Source organism: Erigeron canadensis, chromosome 8 (genome assembly GCF_010389155.1).
Source record: "Erigeron canadensis isolate Cc75 chromosome 8, C_canadensis_v1, whole genome shotgun sequence".
NCBI lineage: Eukaryota > Viridiplantae > Streptophyta > Magnoliopsida > Asterales > Asteraceae > Erigeron > Erigeron canadensis.
This window is the reverse complement of record NC_057768.1, coordinates 45,664,369-45,686,024: the sequence shown is the minus strand read 5'-3', so window position 1 is coordinate 45,686,024 and position 21,656 is coordinate 45,664,369. Positions and strand designations below refer to the sequence as shown.

General features: G+C 33.6%; 3 protein-coding genes, 1 long non-coding RNA gene and 1 pseudogene across 6 annotated transcripts; all 5 read left to right on the top strand.

The window, feature by feature from the left end:
* Positions 1-14: 14 nt before the first annotated feature.
* LOC122580040 lies at positions 15-1,130 on the top strand. Its single transcript, XM_043752310.1, has 2 exons — positions 15-219; positions 353-1,130. Exons 1-2 carry the CDS (start codon positions 130-132, stop codon positions 833-835), a joined length of 573 nt encoding a protein of 190 aa, XP_043608245.1. The 5' UTR covers positions 15-129; the 3' UTR covers positions 836-1,130.
* A 9,985-nt stretch (positions 1,131-11,115) lies between these two features.
* Positions 11,116-12,576, top strand: LOC122611345 (epoxide hydrolase A-like). The gene is made up of 3 exons (XM_043784366.1): positions 11,116-11,729; positions 11,812-12,053; positions 12,170-12,576. The coding sequence occupies exons 1-3, from the start codon at positions 11,121-11,123 to the stop codon at positions 12,426-12,428; spliced, it is 1,110 nt and encodes a 369-aa protein (XP_043640301.1). The 5' UTR covers positions 11,116-11,120; the 3' UTR covers positions 12,429-12,576.
* Positions 12,577-13,375: 799 nt separating this feature from the next.
* Positions 13,376-15,034, top strand: LOC122611346 (annotated as a pseudogene).
* Positions 15,035-17,163: 2,129 nt separating this feature from the next.
* Positions 17,164-17,778, top strand: LOC122609920. The gene is made up of 2 exons (XR_006325423.1): positions 17,164-17,362; positions 17,502-17,778. It is a non-coding gene; the product is annotated as an uncharacterized LOC122609920 (long non-coding RNA).
* Positions 17,779-19,043: 1,265 nt separating this feature from the next.
* Positions 19,044-21,136, top strand: LOC122609917 (epoxide hydrolase A-like). 3 transcript variants are annotated; one of them, XM_043782862.1, is made up of 5 exons: positions 19,044-19,141; positions 19,404-19,469; positions 19,828-20,344; positions 20,442-20,686; positions 20,774-21,136. In XM_043782862.1, exons 3-5 carry the CDS (start codon positions 19,865-19,867, stop codon positions 21,018-21,020), a joined length of 972 nt encoding a protein of 323 aa, XP_043638797.1. In that variant the 5' UTR covers positions 19,044-19,141; positions 19,404-19,469; positions 19,828-19,864; the 3' UTR covers positions 21,021-21,136. The 3 variants fall into 3 exon arrangements, with proteins under 3 accessions (XP_043638797.1, XP_043638799.1, XP_043638798.1); XM_043782864.1 differs by lacking the exon at positions 19,404-19,469 and having other exon boundaries at positions 19,046-19,141; XM_043782863.1 differs by lacking the exons at positions 19,044-19,141; positions 19,404-19,469 and having other exon boundaries at positions 19,592-20,344.
* Positions 21,137-21,656: the final 520 nt, after the last annotated feature.

Here is a 21,656-nt window from a genome sequence, read left to right as displayed (position 1 = left end):
ATTGATTCAGGCACCTCCCCTTCTATCTTTCACCTTATTCATTCATATACACACACTATTCCTATTTCCCTCCCCTCAAACCTACTATACTCACTCCCTTTCTTTCGGTGTCACTAACTGTGTGAAAACATGACCAACAAATCCCCCATTTTCCCTTTTCAACAACCACCTCAACATTTCAGTGACTATGGTTTTGACCCTCAACTCGACTACTTTCAGGTACCACCCACCGTACCCTTGCTTTTTCTTTTTTATTAATTATATTTCATTTGTATATATAGAACAACATCAACAATAAAAGTAAAAATTAACAAACTAATGTGTTCCATTTCTATACATATATTTTGTACAGGTGTTGGAAGAAGCAAGAAAACACAAACAACGTGAAACAAGTTCATCATTTAGATCATCATCATCATCCATTATTGACAGCCTACATTTCAAGCTTCAAAAGCCCATCTCCAAAGACAACAATATTGACACCAGCAAAAAAATCAAGAAAAACCAAAAACGTTGGTGGAAAAACGCCTTTCATTTTTTCAAACGAAAACGCACCACCAACAAATGTGACAATTTGGTCTATAGTAGTAGTGGCTCAAGTGCTCGTGTATTTTCTGGACCCGTGTACTTCACGGACAGTAGTAGTACTAATAAAAGTGGGTCCTCCACTCCGTACCATCTTCGTAGCAGCCCGGCCTCGTCCGGGCCACTAGCTCGAGGTGAATTCGATATTAGTATACCTTATATTAGCCTCACCCAACTTAACAATATGGATCAGACTCGTCATCATAAGATGCCAACCTCGCCTCCTATGCCAATTTACTTGGTCACTTGAGACAGTCGTCGACCAAAGAAGTATGTCACGTCATTTGTAACACGATTAATTAATTAGTACCTCTTCTCCTCCTATGTCGGTCTACTGGTCCTAGCTAGATGGTTTTTTTTTTTTATCTACTATTAAAAAAAAATTATTTTCAAAAGAATTGAACTGGGGACCTTTATTTGTATGGCATTAAAGTAATGATAAAAGCAGAGATTGGTTGGAAAAATGTATAACTTTGTGGGTTGATTAAATATTTTTGCAGAGTGAACTTTATTGTTAAATGTACCCATGTTTTGACCATGTTATATTGGCCCAATTATGTAATTTTGGATGAATGTTTATTCATTGATTTATCAATTACTGTTGTAGTTTGTCCATATTCTAATGTATTGTTAATGTCACCTGTATGGAATTGTGCAGCAAAGATGGTGTAGACAATTCTTCATACCGTTACAAGAAACATGTTCAAACTGATATATTCATGGCCCATATACATGAAACTAGGCATGTTGACATGTTGTGGGGCACCGGCCAATTTTTTATATATATTATTACTATTACCATAATTATAATTATAATTCGGTTTGTCGTTTATAGGTTATAAAAAGAAGCTGTAAAAATTTAAAAACACATGAGAAGTAAAAGTTCCTACTAAGAAATACGAGTAATTATTTTGATGTATAATATATTAGTGAATTAGGTGGGAATGAACTCTTTTTAATTGATAGTATCTTTTAGTAAGATCAACTTTATTGTCGGAGGTGCCAATTACATAATTTTTATCTGATGTTCGTGTATGTTATAACTCCTTTATGTCATATTCGTTGACCAAAAAAACTTTAATCTTGTTTGACCCATGTGACAAATATCGTTATACTCAAAAGTTTATGCACATATGAAGAAAAAGGATAAAAGCTCTAGTCAATTTATTAGACATAAGACTAATTTTCAAATGTTGCCTAAAAAGTAAAAAAGAAAAAAAAAATAGAAGAAGATAGAACAGTGTGAAATTGATATTAACTTAGGAAAATGTATGTGAAGTGAGAATTGTACTTGATTAGTTAATTATCAAAGCAAAGTCAGTGAGGTGTTTAACAACAATTAAGTCTTTGTCAATTTCATATCTCTTGTCAGTGATAATATTTTGTTGTATTTTTAAATGTATAGTTGCTTAATAAGTCCAAGTTAAACAATGGAAAAAAAAATGCTATTCACCCAAAGATAATATAATGGCACCATTGGACTGACACAATATGCATATATTGTGTTGACTATCAATCATATCACTGCAATTGGCAATGGTCGGATGCTTTGAACGTAAAAATAAAAATAAAAATTCAATTAGGTTTGCAAATTGAAATGGAAGAGCCGACAACCGATGCCAATCTGACTAAATAACACATGTTACTACTCATTGTAGTGTCGTATATTGTTTGTTGGTTTTGTCTTACTTCAATAGTTTTGGCAGAGAAGTTCCTTTCTTGATTTTAGGTTATGAGAAAGGTATTAAACATTGTCTAATAAATAGCTAACCAAGAAGCCAAGAATAATACAAAAGACATAGCTATCGAACATATACGGATAACGGATGAATGCTATACGTACGACCTTTCGGTTGAAGGTTATTTTATTGGGTTTTAGCATTTAGCATAGCCACGGGATATTATTTTGTTAATCGAGCCCATCATATGAAATTGGGCTGGGCTTTTCATTTAGATGAAAACATCGGTGGATACGTAGGGCCTCCACCAACTAGTGAGTAGTGAATAACTGAATACTACCATAGTACCATCGAAAGATCATATAATAGTACTAACTTTTTAATAGACATATTTAACAATTTGGTGTTAACATGTATCTAAACGATGGTTAAGTTTTTTTGAAAAGACACAATTACTTTCTGCACTTTAATTTTTGAAATTTAATGGACCAATCATCTCGTTTGTTAAAACGAGATATTCAGTCATATATATGAATATTCTTATCGTTTTGATCATTACGTGAAAATATTATCCATTATTAGTTTGGCCTTGTGCGACCACAATGAGTATATTATATACACCCGGCCGCTACTTGTATCTTGCCTTTATCAGTTTAAGGTGAAAGTAAAACACGGCAAGGAAATAATGTACCGTACAAAGTCACGCCCACAAAACATAACTATATATGGTGAAATTACATAGGTATAACTGTACAAATCTTACATTTTTTCCTGAAGGTCAGTATCTAATTTATCACCATACTTTAAATTTTTCAAGATTAATATAATGCTTTTATAAACTTTACCATCAAAAGATTTTTGAACTTTTTAATAATAAATAGAAAGCCAAATACATTTGCATACACTTTAAGGCTAGAGTTTGAGGGCACTAACTAATTGGGGCCTTTACTATATGGGGACTTAGGCTATCAACTAGTTCTCATACATTGTAAAGTCGACTTTCTCCATCCATCATTTGAATTTTCAGTAGACGAAAACATTTTGTCACATTTTATTATTCAAATTAGAATTCTTTTGACAGATTTAATTTGTTTAAATAATATACAGTGAATCAAATGCCACCTTAATTTACAGGTGAGGCCTTAGATTTTTGTTTCTAGAAAATACTCCGAACACATTTAGTATCAATTTATAATTTTTAGTGATCCATTATTATCCTTTGCCCTTTTACTTTAAAATCATTTTTTCCAAAGCCTACTATCATTAAAAAATATATATGTATATAAAAAAGGATGTTATCATGTACCAAAGCTTAGTTATATAATATCTTACATTTTAATATTTTGACTATTTAATTATTTATTCATTATACCATAAATATTAAAAAATTAGTAACTAAGACATTCTATATCTAAGGTGGAGTATGTAAAAGTCTTATATTTACCTTCTCACATAGAATAAAAATATAATCGAACACGGAACATCATCTCATGAAAATCAACCTATGTCCACGGAACATCATCTCATGAAAATCAAACTATGTCCATGTGTTTAAGGCGTGACAAATTCACAAGTTAAAATAGAATGTAACAAGTGATAATAACTCGTTTAATTGGGCTACAGTACTTTATAGGATCAGATCATCAGAATGTTGCTGCATCTTAAGAACAATCTTATGCGATCCTATGTAATAAATCCTACTACGACCCTATAAGTTTTGGGTTGGTGGGATCTTGAGATTGTACGATCCTACGGTCTAGATCCCGATCCTGATAACCATTTTGCGTAAAGCTAGCTAGCCACTGTACACATGGGAAGGCATGGTGTACACACAACCATGTGTTTCTTGGTTGTTGCTTTTTGTAAAGCAAGCTATAATTATTAGGTAAAGCTATATTTACACCTTCACTAAAAGTAAAAGAGGAACATGACAAGAAAAAATAAATCGAGAAAGGCAACAAAGTACAAACAATGTTACATTTGTTTAGATTTTTAGTTAGCATGAATAGATTAAAACAAATTTTATGTTTTTATTTGTGTAAAAATATATAGAAATAAAAGTGTATATAATTCTCTGCACACTAAAAAGGGTGTGTTTATTAAAAGTGTAGATAAATACAATATTATATATAGTGACACCACAAAACTCTATTGAGCCCATCCAAGTGATCATCAAGACTGTGGATCGGTGGATGCATTGAGTTTATTGATAAGGGCCTTTAGTTGGGGAAAACACCATTTGTTTTTCATTTTTATTTTTTAAAAAAAATATGAAAAATAACAAAAGTGTTCTAATCATAGTTTTCCAAGAATGTTTTTAACGAAAACAAAAAACAATGTTTTCCATTTTTCAATAGACTACTTGAAAATATCTTTTCTTGTTTTTCATTTTCCATTTCATTCATTCCTCACCATTCACATCTCTAACATGTTTTCTAAATTAAAAGGTGTTTTAAAAATTTTATTTGTTTTTTGCAAAATAAAAACCACTTTTATTTTATAAAAAATTAGAAATGAAAAATTAGAAAACATTTTTACAATCAAATGGGCCCTAAATTTTTTTATTTTGGAAGGATGTATATGGGTTTGTGTTTATTTCCAAATGTGAAGATGAATTAATAAGGGTTTTTTAAGAGTTTTTGGTTTCATCTCTAACCATGTGTATAAGTTAAAGATAAGGGTAATAGTAAGATACAATGCATGTCGTTGAAAAAAAATAAAAAAAACCAAAATTAGATTCCTTAAGTCCTTAACAACTTGTATAAATAGAAACTTGAAGACCTCTTATTGCTACTTGTACGTGTTTCCAAAATTTCTTTAAATTCACGCAACTAACCATGTAAGTAACTAATACATAAAGAAAAAAAAAAATCCATGAATTCAAATCTTTCAATTATTTTACTAGTGGACGCAACTAGGAGATATACAAAGCTTTTATAAAAATAAAAGACGAAAGAGAAAATCTAGACCGCATTCGGGTTTTGACATATCTGATCATGGTTGTTTCAAGCCAGAGGCGGTACTAAAGAGGGGGGGGGGGGGGGGGGGGGGGGTCCAATGCCCTCCTCAAAATTTAAATTTTGTCATGTATTTTTTAAATTTTTGTAGATTTTTTAATGAGTTAATTGCAGGATTCGTCCCTATGGTTTAACCGTTTTTGTGGTTCACATCCCTGTTTGAAATTTTTAAACAAATACATCCAAACTAGTCACATTCGTTGCACCTTACGTCCCTCTGGCTAATGGCGTTAGTATTTACCCGTTAAGTCATGGCACATGCTCGGCACACGAGGGCACTTATGTATATTCCCACCCAGCCCCCACTTGCCCTTTTCCTCCTTATTTTACGTTTATTTTTTAAACTTTATTACCAAATATTACCTTCCCATCTTTCTCCTTTTTCTCTAAATCACAAATCACCTCTGCATCTCCATCTACTTTTTGAGCAATTAACTGATATATATTTATCATCATCTTCATCAAATATAACTCATTTCCTAGATCAATGTTTCCATCTAAATCAATACATACATAGAAACCATTTTCCACATCTATCTTTACATATATATCCATATCTATACATGAAAAAAAAAAAATCCAAATTCCAGATTTATAACGAAGACGGCTTGCATTCCTATTTTTGTTTACTTTTCAAATGCAAAAGATAATGGCCGTACATATCTTTTAACTACGTACACATTCAAACACAATTTTTTTTTATGGTTATAACAAAATAGACTCACTTTCTTTTTGAATGAAAAAATTAAAGAAGAAAATGGGAGATAGCAACAGTAGTATTGTTCGTGGAGTCGTTACAAGCGTCATGATCGAAGGCGGTTGTCATCCGTTAGATGAAGAAGAAAGAGAGATAGCAGCAGATGAGAATGTAAAAGGTAGAAGCAAAAAAGGTCAATCCGATTTGCTGGAGTAAATGACATTGAAAAAATGATGCCAGAAAAAACACTTTCCATCTTTCCATTCATCTTCACCGCCAAGGATTTGAATGGAAAATGTGTCATCGGAATCCTTTGTCATCGTCATGGGAATGGATTGTTGCCACAAACATAACTGTCCTTGAATTCATCGGAATCCTTGTCATCATCAACATCACCAGATCTGGATTCATATGCGAGTGTTTTAGGATTTAGATCTAAGGACAAATGTGTATTGGCTGTTGATCGTATATTTCCATAAAGTATTACTCGTATATCTATAACTTAATTTCCTTTTTTTTTTATTGTTATTAATACTGGATATTTATTTTTTCATAATGATTTGGAGAATAAGTTAATAACTGATCATTTCCCAGTTCAAAGAGAGGGTTGTAAAGTGCAAAATTGGTCAAATCACAAGGATGAAAGGGGCAGGCGTGGGACTTGGCAAAAATACTAAAATGCCCTCGTCTATTATATATGTGACACCACTTCACGGAATGAAAGAAACGGCGTCAGTGAAAAGGACAAATCCCGCAACAAACGTTGATAATTTGGATGTTTTTAGTTAAAAAATTCTTGTAGGGATGTAAACCACGAAAACAGATAAACCACAGGGACGAATCCTGCAACTAATTCTTTTTTAAATTTTTTTATAGGTTTTTAACATTTTACCCCTTTTAGGTTTACTTTATATTAGTTTTTTAATTTTGCCTTCTGTATGATTTTTTCTTAGTATCGCCTCTGTTTCAAGCTAGTCTAGTTATCAGTCGTTTTGAGGTTGTTTTATGGTCGAGCATAGCTGCTTTTGGGTTGTTCAAATTAGGTGGTTGCTCATATAATCTTTAGTATTATTCTCATCAATATTGGTCTCTACATCATTAATACGTGTAACCATTTAAATTGATTGGACGAACAAAATGTCAAAATTGTCTTGTTTATGAGTAGTACTCGTATGAATTCTCTCTCAGATGTCATCATCGACTGTTTGTAGCCCGTTTCATATAATTATCTACTAATCTAAAGACATGTAGTTGGAAATCTTAAAATGATTATGTTTTACCATCATGATTTAGATTAAATTAATCATTACCAATATGAAGAGTAATAGTCTTAACCAATACTTTTATGAAAAATGTCTCTCGCTATAAGACTATTATTGGAAATTCGAAATGCATGTGATGTATTAAAAATAAATATTATTTCTTCCAAATAAAATCAATCTTATGATGTATATAAATGATTCGTACATCGTACGGGTATTAAGACTAGTACAATAATATACGTTAAACATATATAGCGGTTTCATGAATAAGAGCAAACAAGTTTTCATTAAGTAAAATTTTGATACGTATTGTAAATATGAAATAGCAGATATATAATATTATTGGATAATAACACCGGAGTGTAACCATAATGATCAAATTGTTATGTAGTTTAATGAGTACTCGAGTAACTCTGTGATGTAATATACACTTCTTGTCAAAACAATCCAATTCTATTTAAATCTACTCAAAATGAAGGGTGTGGTGTTACTATGTACCCAATTGTCAAATCACTTCATTTCTCCCACCACCACCAACTCGGATTGTTTACTCGACGCTTTACCCAACCCACCTTACTCGATTTAATGACTTTCTATACCAAGACATCACCTCAATAATAAAGTAATATAGATAATAATAATACATCTATTCTACTTTATAAAAATTATCACACCCTCCTTTTTAACATTTTTTAATACTCTCTCTCATAAAAATGTCTCTATGCAAGAAGACCATTATACCCTTAATGAATTAATTAATTTTCACTCTTTTATTCATTAATTTAAACATTTTCACTTAAAATACATATAATAATCTTAATGAAATAATTTGTAACATAGACACATCAACTCTTAAAATAACTACACTACCCTTTTTATATTAATTACTTTTACAGTAATAATCACACTGTCACCACCCGTCACTAGAAATGGCAATGGGACGGGTATTGTTGAAGATCTTAATCCCCATCCCCGGTTTTCACTTGTAATCCCCATCCCCACCCCAATCCCCGTCGGGGATAGAAATTTCATCCCCATACCCATCCCCATCGGGTATCGGGGATACCTTTTTTGAATAAACATTAATTTAATGTAGTATAAGATAAGTAGTAAAACGTGTGACTCGACCTTTTCATTCTATATATAAACTAATATCTATGTTAAATAAATGATAAATAATGTATAACACATAAAAAGTATTAAACAAAAAAACTCTAAACAAAAATAATTCTAACATATAGAAAAAACTTAAAGAAAATCTAATAAATATATATATTGTTTTCGGGTTCGGGTACGGGGATCGGGGATTTACGGTGTCCTATCCCCATCCCCATCGGAAAATAAATTCACATCCCCATCCCCGGTCAACTCGGGGATTCCCTGGTCAAATCGGGTTCGGGTATTTTTGTCATCCTTACCCGTCACGCCACCACCACCACCAACTGCCGTCGCCAATACCACACCGCCGCTGCATTGCACGTGTAAAATGCTAATTAATAATAATAATAATAATAACTATAATACATTTATTATAAACTGTCATCATTAAAATAACATTTATTATATAGTATTACTAATAAATATAATAATATACCTTTAAATATCTATTATAATTAAGTTTGGCATTGAGAATATGAATAGCAGAGATATCTTTCACTTTATACAAGGGTAGGGGGAGCGTTTCGCCATCCCTTCCCCCTCTGGTTTTTCTCTATCTCCCCGCCCACTGCCTAATGTTAGGAATGTCTCGCCACCCCTCCCCTCTCCACCCTTTTTTATTTATTCTTCTTCTTCGACTTCTTCTTGAACATTTTGGTATTGTTGTGATGAACCACCCGTCGCAAATTGCAATACCTGGTTTGACTTTCATTCGCAAATCCTGCAACCCCCCTATAAGTATCAAAAAACCCGGGGTTCATTTGACCCAAGAAATCATCCACGGGTACCGGCATGTAAACATTTTCGGTGTTTTGTGTCGGAGGAGGAGCTGGCATTTAATCGCGATTGTTTGGGGGCGGGGTGTTTTTGCGTCGTTTTGGAAGTTGATTGTAATTGCGTTCATTACGTTTTGTATTGCCCTTCCGTTGATTCATTGTAGTGATTTATGTGGTTTTGGTGAATGATTTTATTGATAAGGTGTTTTCAGATATTAGATGTACAGGTTTTTTGTGGTATAGAAGTAGACTAAAAAAAGGTACTCTTAGTTGGGAAGATTGGATTAGCTTCAATGTAACCAATCTTTCTTTGTAATTTTTGCTATCCCATAATTGTGGGATAGTGTATATTAATGTGAATGATACTTACTTTTCAAAAAAAAAAAAAATATGGGGATGGCGACGACGTTTTTTTCGATCGGGGTGGTGGTGTGGTTTTAAGGGTGGTGGTGCCGGAGGGTATGTGGGCCAGGTATGCGACGGTGATGGTGATTTGTGGGGGCTAGTGCAAAAGGAGCGTGGTGACGGAAAAGGGGGAATGATAGTTGGTAGTGGCGAGAGAGAGGGTATGGTGGTTGCGGTGGTGTTTTTTGAGCGTGTGTAAAATGTGTTAGTAGTTGGGGGTATGACATAGAGAGAAACTATAATGTGAGTGTATGTTCACTACAAAAAAAGTTCATTTGTTCACACTTGGTTATAAGAAGTGTGAGAAAATTTATGAATATCATCACATATAAAAATGTATAAAAAAAATTACATTTAAAGGTGTGAATAAATTTTAAAAATTATAACTTTTTCACATTTATAAATGTGTAAACAAAATGTTAACACTTAAAAGTGTGAACAATTGTCAAATATTTTAACACTTAAAAGTGTGAAAGTTAATTTGTAACACATGGTTTCTTCACACTACCCATGTGTGAAGAAAATTGGGTGTGTGAAGAAAATAGGTGTTACAAATTAATTTTCACACTCTTGAATGTGAACAATTGACATATTTTTACACACTTAAAAGTGTGAACTTTTTTTTTTCCACATGTATAAGTGTATAAATATAGTGATTTTTTAAATTTCTTTACACTTCTAAATGTAAATTATTTCTATACACTTATAAATGTGATTAAATTAACAAAAATTTTCACACTTTTTAAAAGTATTAAAAAACAAGTGTGAGAAAATGAGATATTTGTTGTAGTGGTTTGTTGGAATACTATGTGATTTTGTGTGATGTGTGGTTTTTTTTTTAAGGCTAATTTTGGTTTTTAAGGATAAGGTGTGTGAAAGTAATGTAAATGTTGAGGGTAAATAAGATAATTCAAAGGTAGATAGTTAAATGTGGGGAAGGGGTAATTTGCTTTAGTATGGGGTATAAATAGATATACATATCTTAGGGGTTAATTTTCCTTTTTTCGACATGCACGGATCACTTGTTTGAGATAATTGTGGGTAAGTCTTCATGTACTTTTTGCTGCGTTATGTGTTAATACACCTTAATATCGGATTTCTAAATTTTCATAGATTTTGGTTGTATGATCAATCCTTATATGCGATCGCAATTAATAGATTAGGTGCTATAATTCTTTTTTCAATCTAGTATTAGGTTGGCTCAGCAAGAGACCATTTTTGGAAACGAATTGAATTAAGCTTTAAAGTAGTTCACTTCAATCACAATACTCGTGTTAGTATCGATATAAATTAAGCTTTAAAGTAGTATTTATTTATTTAATTTTGTAATAATAATAATGCTTTTATAAAGGTACGTAGCTAGGCATATATACTTTGAAACGAATTAATTATTTCATTTTATCACTTTAAACCATAATGTACGTACATATCTCTTCTCTATAATTTAGCTGGAGTAGTTGATCATCTAGAAGTGATCCCCACATATATCCTACACAAAATTGATAGTACTATATTAACAATTTTGTAATTTTTGGTTTTGGATGGAAACATGTATTGGCTTCAAGAATTGGGTCCTCCACATCTTAAAAAGCCTTTTGCCACAAACCACACACTTAACAACACCAACAACAACAAACAAAGAAAGCCAAACAGAAGTGGTACTAAAAATGGAACAGATCGAGCACAAGATGGTAGCAGTCAACGGCATAAATATGCACGTAGCCGAGCTAGGCAAAGGCCCGACGGTTCTCCTGATCCACGGCTTCCCAGAACTTTGGTACACATGGCGCCACCAGATTCTATACCTTGCTTCACACGGATATCGCGCTATAGCCCCTGATCTCCGTGGCTACGGTGACACCACTGGTGCTCCTATCTCGGACCCAGCCAAGTTCACCACCCTTCATGTGGTTGGTGACCTGGTGGCTCTCATTGATGCCGTGGCGGGCCCAGGGGAAAACAATAAGGTGTTTGTGGTGGCACATGACTGGGGCGCGGTTATGGCCTGGGCTTTGTGTCTTTATCGTCCTGATAAAGTGAAAGCGTTGGTGGCTTTAAGTGTTCCTTTTAGTCCAAGAAATCCCAAGTACAAACCTCTTGATGCCCTTCAACATCTTTATGGAAAGGATTACTACATTACCAGATTTCAGGTTCAATTCTAACCCATCTGATTTAGATGTTTTGTTTTTTATTTTTTATTAAAATTATCGCATATAGTATGTTTAATTTTAGGAACCGGGAGAAATAGAAGGGGAATTTGCGGTATGGGGAACAGAAAGAGTTTTAAGCAATTTCTTCAATTTCCGCAAGCCTGAAGCACTTTGTCTACCCAAAGGTATTGGATTTGGAACCTCACCTGATGATCCTATAACCCTGCCTTCATGGATTTCAAAAGAAGATCTCGCATACTATACAAGCAAGTTTGAGAAAACGGGCTTCACAGGAGGTCTAAACTACTACAGAGCCTTAAACATGTAAGTTTTCTAAATTTAAACTAGGTACATAATAATATTTTTACACATGTAATGAAAACATATACATATATAGACGAATAAAGTATGCGATATAATTAACATGAATATATTTTCAGAAACTGGGAGCTAACTGCACCATGGACCGGTGCTCAGATAAAAGTTCCAGTGAAGTTCATTGTGGGTGATCTTGATCTGACCTATCACACGATGGGTGCTAAAGACTACATACAAAAAGGCGGGTTTAAGAAGGATGTGCCTCTTTTGGAAGATGTAGTCATCCTCCAAGGTGTGGCTCATTTTCTTCATGAAGAAAAGCCTGATGAAATTAACCAACATATCCACCATTTCATTCAACACTTTTCTGTTGAACCATGATATATGATGTTTTATAATTAGCTTAGTTTGGTTGACATTAATAATTGTGCTGTCAATTTGCCCATCATATCTTGTTCCTTTCTTCTGTAAATTTAATTAATTGCGTGTTTCTGCTTGGAATGTTTCATTTAAGCGCTCTTAGTTTAAAGAGTTAATCTAAAAACTGTTACTCTGTTGTTTACTAATTTACCAGTTGCTGCTTTATATGTAAGTTTATATATTATGTATTTTGAATTTTGAAAGAAACGTATCTAACTACCACTCTTTCATATATTTTGGGATTGAGTTATAAAGTGATTATCTGATTATTGCAATACCAAACGCGGATTCTGTTTTGTAATCGCAATACCAAACACCCCCTAAGTTCTACTACCATATATTGCATTTACTTGTATTCTTCATCTCCACGCCGCAGAGTCCCCAAGGCCCAAACCGTTTGGATCACCGATAGGAAACAACATACCAATGAACGTCAACAATATTTCATTTTTCACATCAGGATAAAACAAAAGGTATATAGCAAATCTATAGTTTAAAGTCGATCTTACTTGTAAACCTGAATCTAACATCACTTGCATTTCCTAGTACGGCTGTCTATGAAGGTGGATTATGCTAATATAACTACCTAAACCACATAAATATAAACTATTATAGAGCCTTAATTAAACATGTAAGTTTCCTAGATTTAGATTTGGGCTAAGTAGAATTAGAACAAGTAGTTGTACTGCAAGGAACCATTGAACAACTGGTATCTTCTGTTGATAGCCAAGTCAATAAATGTAAACACTTGACCATGAGAAGAGAATTCCATAAAACTATAGCAGCTCCCTTAATTCGGAAGATACCAGTTTGCAGGCCTTTTCCAACTTTCCCACGACACCTTGTTATTCCTATATATTTAGCCAAATCAAATATAGGGATGACCACACAATTGATTTCCATGAATGACGTGAAGCCCTCATGTTTGACTAGTTTCCTCCATAAAATTGTATTATACTGATCCACCACTCACAACGTGGACATATATATATATATAGACTACTGTGAACCTCAATTCCCATCATTTTTAGAAATTAATAAAGATTGACTTGACCCAGGATACGATCGACCATTATTTAACCTGGATCACAGTGTGTCTCATTGATCACTAGACTCACAAAAATAACAACATGGAGGGAATACAACACAAGACCATAGCTGTCAACGGGCTCAACTTCCATATAGCTGAAATGGGTCAAGGCCCATTAGTCTTGTTACTCCATGGGTTTCCTGAGCTCTGGTACTCCTGGCGCCACCAGATTGTTTATCTGGCTGATCATGGCTACCGAGCCGTGGTACCAGACCTCCGTGGCTATGGGGACACCACAGGTGCACCAGTCAACGACCACACCAAGTTCACCTACTTTCATTTGGTGGGTGACTTTATTGGGATCATGAATGCCATCTGCACGAGTGAAGATGAAAAGGTGTTTGTTGTAGGTCATGATTGGGGTGCGTACCTTGCTTGGATCTTGTGCGTGTTTAGGCCCGATAGAGTCAAAGCCCTTGGTGAACCTGAGTGTGCCATATTTCTCTTGGAAGCCAATGGGAAACTTGATTGATTTGATGAGAGCTGTGTACGGGCCGGATCACTACATGGTCAGATTCCAGGTGTGCATACCTATATATATATATATATATATAGCTTGTATCAAAAGAAAACAAAAATTCTCAGTGTTTCTGTCAATTTATTGTTATTTAATTATTCATGACCTAGCACGTATATTCGCAGGAACCTGGAGACATCGAGGATGAGTTAGGTCGGATGGATAGTAAAACGATTATGAAGAAGTTCCTAACATTCCGTGAGCCAGGACCAATTTATTTCCCCAAAAGGTGAAGGATTTAAACATTCCCCTGATGACGCCGTAGTTACTTTGCCACCTTGGTTATCAGAAGAAGATATTGAGTACTATGCTAGCAAACTCGACAAGACTACCATTTCTGGTGGAATTAACTACTACCGAGCCATTCCTTTGTAAGTCTTAATATACACTACACAAAATTTCATTTCATTTCATCTATTTTTGTGACAATTTTAACTTTAATTAGTTGTACTGTTTTATATATATGCATGGTTTTAGGAGCTGGGAACTTAGTGCATCATGGGCGAGCGCAAAAGTGACCGTGCCATCAAAATTTATTGTCGGGGACCTGGACATGGCCTATCATATGCCGGGCATCAAGGAGTACATTCACAATGGTGAGTTTCAGAAAGAAGTTCCGTTATTGGAAGAAGTTGTTGTCTTAAAAGATGCAGCCCACTTCATTAACCAAGAGAAGCCCGATGAGGTCAACCAGCACATTATTGAGTTTCTCAAGAAGTTCTGATTCCTGAGTTTATTTTCCAAATATTGTGATATATAGCTACAACAATATATATATCGCGTGTCTAAGCTATTGGTTAAACATATATAGGTCGTCTGAGACCCATATTTTAGTCTCACGGCATACAACAATACTAGATGTTTGCTTAATTGAATAATCACGATCACCTAAATTGTCGTCCAAGGTAGGTGACATGTATAATGTTCTTATTTAATTCATAATATGCACTGGCTTATATATATAATATGGTCAATGTAATTAGTTTAAACAATAATATGATCTATATTGTTTAGCCATATATCTCTGATGAACTCTTTAAAAGTATTATCCATGATGATTATATCCAAGCTGATGATATGAGTACAAATGTACAACTTACAAATAGAAGTGCATATTATGGTGATCCCATTCTCATATCATAACCACAACCTCTTACTTTTATTTACAGTATATAAAAAAGAGGTTAGGGTTTATGTAGCTGTTAGACACTCAAGCTTGGGTAAAGAACTCCCGCATCTTGTTTTTTTAATCTATAAAAAGCATGTGGGTCAAACATTTATAGATATATTAAAAAATTAGTATATGAGGGGTTATACATCCAAGCTTGTTTAACAGCCACACACTCCATTTTCTCTATAAATAATATGTTTTTAATATGATTAGTTCTAGGTTTTTCAAGTTTTTACACCCGAATTGCAGGATTATACTTTATAGTTTTGTTTTGTTTTTTTTTTAATTTTATTGCTGGCATGAATAAACTTGAAAAAGTGGTTATAATTAATTAGATGGTCTGATACTCTGATTTCCTACCAAAAAATCTTTGTATCAATCTTGTAATATCAACTGAATTTAAAGTTTATAACTCTGTTTTATTGAATTTAGTTCACACATGAACTAAAAAGTTTTTCAAGAATCCATCTACAACTGCACGATGATCTACAACCGCAAAGTATACTTTCATTCTATTACAATTGGACAAGTACTTGTCCAGAATGATAATAGTCTTCCCAGAAAGGCAAAGATTTCTTCAAATTTTCAATGGGAATTACAGTAGTTAAGATATTGACAAACCAACTTTCATGAAAATTTCGTGTTCAATTTTCGAGAAAAGTCTAAGATTGAAGCCATACTTGTCTTCAAAAATAGTCAATTAATGACGAATAAAACCAATCATCAATTCATACAAACTTGCCAATAATGACTAGTACAAGTGTACAACTGGTCAGAGGCATCTCAGGTTTTACCCAAGGTCTTGAGTTCGATCCTTAGAGATGACAAGTCTTGGGGTTTTCCTCTGAATACTTGTAACGACCCATGGTCAACATTTAGTTGTCAAGGGTACGTGCAAGGCTTCACGATTATACGGTGAGGTTTATCTGATGTTGCATACCGACTGAATGTTCAGGAAAAAAAAATTCATACAAACTTAATTGGCGGGATTAATTTCAATACAAATTTGTAACGTGTTTACACTAACACATACTATGACTTACAAAGTTACAATTACTATAATTAACTAAATATAAATATATCTATTATACATTTACACCATCATCATCATCATCATACACATATATCAGTTGATCCATGAGTTAACTAGAACCCAACACAAACGCGACCAGATAAAACTCAGGTTGGTGGTTTAATAGTATTGACAACTTTACTTTCGATGGTTTTAGGTCTATTTTTGAGTTATGTTAAATATTGACAGCTCTACTTTTGATGGTGATAATTTACAATATAACTGATCACAATAATACGAGTACTTTTTTTAGCAAAAAAGATTTTATCTATAAAACCGGCGGTAACACCGCCACTGGTGTTGATTTTAGGGCACTAAGAGCGGTCATCGGGTTGGGCAGATTTATGCTTCAACCTGTCGGTAACACCGCCGCCCCAGATGTTGATTTTATAGCTTAGAGAGTTGGACAAAAAGCTATGAAACTGGTGATAATAAATGAAGAGAGAAAGATTGCATGTGAGACACCGGGCCACTTAGATTCCTTGGGATTGAATTTATTCACAAAGTTGACACATGGTGTTTAATCATGTGATTATCATCCAAATGTTAGTTTAATTATATGTAAATAATAAACTAAATCTGGGAGGACTAAAAATCCTTATATCCTTTCCTTATTATTAATATTATTATTATTATTATTATTATTATAAAAGTTAACTTATTGAATCAATACTAAACCAACTTTATCTTTCTTACTAATGATGCTTATTAAATTTCTTAATTCTTCATATAGCGATATACAATGGATTAAGGGTAACCGGTTTAATGTTGAATACCATATAGCAATCATTTTTGCCATCAATACATGTGTCTTCAATTCATGCCTTCAACTGAAGTTTCTTTTGATTGCTTCGTATCCCTCCATATGGTAATCAAAAGGACCATAGACATTGAATAGCAATTAAAGTTGATTAGGGCCAAAGATCCATAAACTGATAATCAACTTCTTATTTATTTAGAGAACCAACACATTACCACTCCACCACAGCCATCGACTCATCTTCACATTTCGCCCCTCCGGCTTACCACTAAACGGTTCCACCAGGTTTGTTGTCTTCTTTTTTTTTTTTTTTTACAGGATGTGTCATTGCTTATTAGGTATTTGATGTTATGTCTCAAATAAACGGTTCCACTATGTGTTTCTCCTACAAGGTAATTTTTTTCTCATTTTTCTTATTGTCAAGTGTTAGGTGATGATGTTGTTTACTTCTGTACAAGAATCATTGAAGATGGGAACATACGATTTTATGTTTACAATTTTTGTTTTCTTTAATTGTTGTTGTATACTATAATTGTGAGAAATAGTATCTCATGTTGTATTCATTGTAATGAGATGGCTGAATTTGATAGCGTAATTCTAGAAATCAGCAATGAGATATCTAATTTGAGATTGTAAGGTACATGGCTTGAGAGTTTGATCTCAAAAGTCAATATTGAAAAGACCCCATTTTCAACGAAAAATTGTTTGATATTGGCAATTACATAACACATGTTTAACATTTAAGGCCTAAGAAACTATGGATTAAGATTCTCTAAAGTTATTATAACTTTATAGGTAAAGTTGAGAGGATCCTAACCTTTTGATCAAAATCAAAGGTCAAGATTCAAACTTGGCTTTTGAATCTTAACCCTTGATTTCAATCCAATGGTTGAGATCCTCTGAACTTTACCTATAAAGTTATGATAACTTGATAACTTTAGGAAATTTATGATAACTTTAGGGAATCTTAATCCAGAAACTATTGTTTATGGTTGGATTTCACCTGTTCGGTTGTATAAAAAGATTATTCTTCATGTAAATATAAAAATTGAAAAGAACCTTCTAACAAAATTTATCATGTTTGATTTCGTCTATTACTAATTTGAAAGGTAAATGCTACATGTTATTAGTAAAAAATTTCACATCGATTATGTACAACTGGGTCATTTTTGATTAATATAATTATATCTCTAATAGTTCAACTTGGATAACTACAAATATCAGTTGAATAGGAAATGCGATCAATGGTTGGTTGAAATCGGTCATTTGTAACTTAACAATCTCATTGACAGGACGCAGATGGATCATTTGTGATCCGGGTAAAGGTGTAGCATTTTTATTACAAGAGTTGAAATGGACAAGAGGTACCTAACCTTTTCTTGATCTCCAAAACAAGCTCTATAGATTTTCCATTCTATTACATGGCTATGTGATGAGATTTAAGTTTCCAACTACATGTTCCCTCTTCAACAACCACCATAAATATGTTTAATTTTAAGACAATTTTGCTATGCAAAAAAAGATAAATTCATTATCTACAGTTTATAATTTGAGTTTTTAAAACCATTAGATAAATTTTTCATAAAATCAATTAAAAATTTATGCAATGCACGGGTCTTAAGCCCTCGTTTATATAAAAATGGTTGAGAGGGCTAAAATATATTGACAGAATTTGAAAGGGTTATAAATTTCTTTCAACGACTCCTAGTGCCCTTATTTAGAAACGTGAACTAAAATAAAATACACTGGATTTTTATTTGTAGATAGCGAAGATGATAAACAATGATGGGTGGTGCATCAAAGGTGTCCCAATCTACACCTGTATATTTTGGAACAATTGGCAGCGTGCTTCTATATATTGCTTCTACACGTGACACATAATGTAGTCCACTTATTTGTTATCGAACAGTGCGTGTTGTTATTTGTTTGTATCTTTGCACGAGTCAATATTTTTTGGGGAATTGATGAAGATACAAATCATATACTCGTATTTTAAGAAGCAAAAAAATCTCAAAACAAGCAATAGCTAGGCCATACTTCAGCAAAACATATATAGACACAAAGGTAAGCTAACGACTTTTGTATCCTCCAAACAACTATAGCTAGCTACTAGTTACGCGTATCACATCTTTTGAGTCGTCTTTATTATAAGGCTTCTATCAGTAATATATTAGCTTAGGATTAAATGGTTGGTTAATTAGTAGGATATGTTAGCATTAATTTTGCATTGCCTTTTTGTTTACTTGATATACGAGTATTAATTAGTTACCCAGCAATGTGATACGTTCTTGTAAGTTACTTTAACTATGCCGTTTGCATTGTGTAGGTTTTGTTGAAGCCATGATTATATTTACATTTGATATATACATTGCTAGCTTGGCACGCTAAAGAGGTGTTTTCTATTAATTACTTATGATGATTCTTTACTAATTAAACAGGTCATACATTTAAGAACATTATTGAGTTAATAAGTGATGTATTTTTGCTTAGTACGGAGTATATATATTCCTAGTTCTAATTTTTTCAGTTGCTTAATTAATTTGTTATATAATTGGCCAAAAGGAAAAAGACTACTTAAGTACATGATCATCGTATTAATTAGTAATATATAATTAATGACAGCAAGTATTCAAATGCAATATGTTGTCTGGCTTTCCAAAGCTGCCGGCTTCTCATTTCTTGGTATCACATATTTGTTCTTTGCTTCACAACATATTCTTGAGCTGATTATATAATTTCCTGGATCATAGTGTCTCTCATTGATCATTACACTCACGAAAGAACAACATGGAGGGAATACAACACAAGACCATAGCTGTCAACGGGCTCAACATCCATATAGCCGAAAAGGGTCAAGGCCCACTAGTCTTGTTAGTCCATGGGTTCCCTGAGCTCTGGTACTCCTGGCGCCATCAGATTGTGTATTTGGCTGATCATGGCTACCGAGCTGTGGCACCAGACCTTCGTGGCTATGGTGACACCACAGGTGCACCAGTCAACGACCACACCAAGTTCACCATTTTCCATTTGGCGGGTGACTTGATTGGGCTTCTTGATGCCATCTGCACGAGTGAAGGTGAAAAGGTGTTTGTTGTAGGTCATGATTGGGGTGCGTACATTGCTTGGATCTTGTGCGTGTTTAGGCCCGATAGAGTCAAAGCTTTGGTGACCCTGAGTGTGCCATATTTCTCTTGGAACCCGATGGGACACATGATTGATTTGATGAGAGCTGTGTACGGGCCGGATCACTACATGGTCAGATTTCAGGTAAACAGTAAACTTATAATGCATATAGCTTATATCAAACCAAAAAAGTTGAGTTTTTTTTAATCAACCATCTTACACATATATGATACATATGCAGGAACCTGGAGACATCGAGGATGAGTTAGCTCGAATGGATAGTAAAACAATTATGAAAAAGTTCCTAACATTCCGTGAGCCAGGACCAATTTATTTCCCCAAAGGTGATGGATTTAAACATTCCCCTGATGACGCCGTAGTCACTTTGCCACCTTGGTTATCAGAAGAAGATATCGAATACTTTGCTAGCAAACTTGACAAGACTGGCATTTCTGGTGGAGTTAACTACTATCGAGCCATTCCTTTGTACGTTTCTAATCGACACACAAATTTCATTTCATTAATGTGAGAATTTTTAAATTTAGTCTGTACTGTGTTGATATATTGATTTAGGAGCTGGGAACTCAGTGCATCATGGGCTGGCGCAAAAGTGACAGTGCCATCAAAGTTTATCGTGGGGGACCTGGACTTGGTCTACCATATGCCGGGCATCAAGGAGTACATTCACAATGGTGAGTTTCAGAAAGATGTTCCGCTACTGGAAGAAGTTGTTGTCTTAAAAGATGCAGCCCACTTCATTAACCAAGAGAAGCCCGATGAGATCAACAAGCATATCAATGAGTTTCTCAAGAAGTTCTGATTATCCCGTGTACGTGTTCAGAGCCGGTCCTGGCATTTTGGATGCTCAGGGCAAGATGATGAAAAATATGCCTATATCAAAAATATTAAATAACACAACAAAATGTTAAATGTTTATCTAGTCAAGTTAGGCAAACATGTATTAAATGATATATCTTAAACTCTTAAAAAATGCAAATTATATTATATATAAACTATATACATAAACATAAACAAAATACAAATATAATATTAAAAAGTTAGATATATGTCACCTAAGGAAAATGCGAAGTATGAAAGAAAACGGTTTAAAGCTTCTTGACGAAGTGGCCAAAAGCAGATTTTAAAATATCGATTGTGCCATTGGATTTTTGTTATCAGTAATAACTAGCTTACTCAACTCATTTACTGTGTGGGTTTTTAAAATGTTTCTACAAAAATTAATTAACTAGAAAATTATATAAAATCTCACAAAATCATCAAATAGTAAAATACATCATGTTATTTGGTATTTTGTTTTACCATTTTTTATTAAATTAGCTAATATATTTACTCCTAGGAAGCTTGAGGGTTACTTTGTAATATAAATTAATTTTAAGGGGTATTGAATAAAAACTGAATATGAAAATCAAAAAGGAGATCTCGTCCATTTAATGTC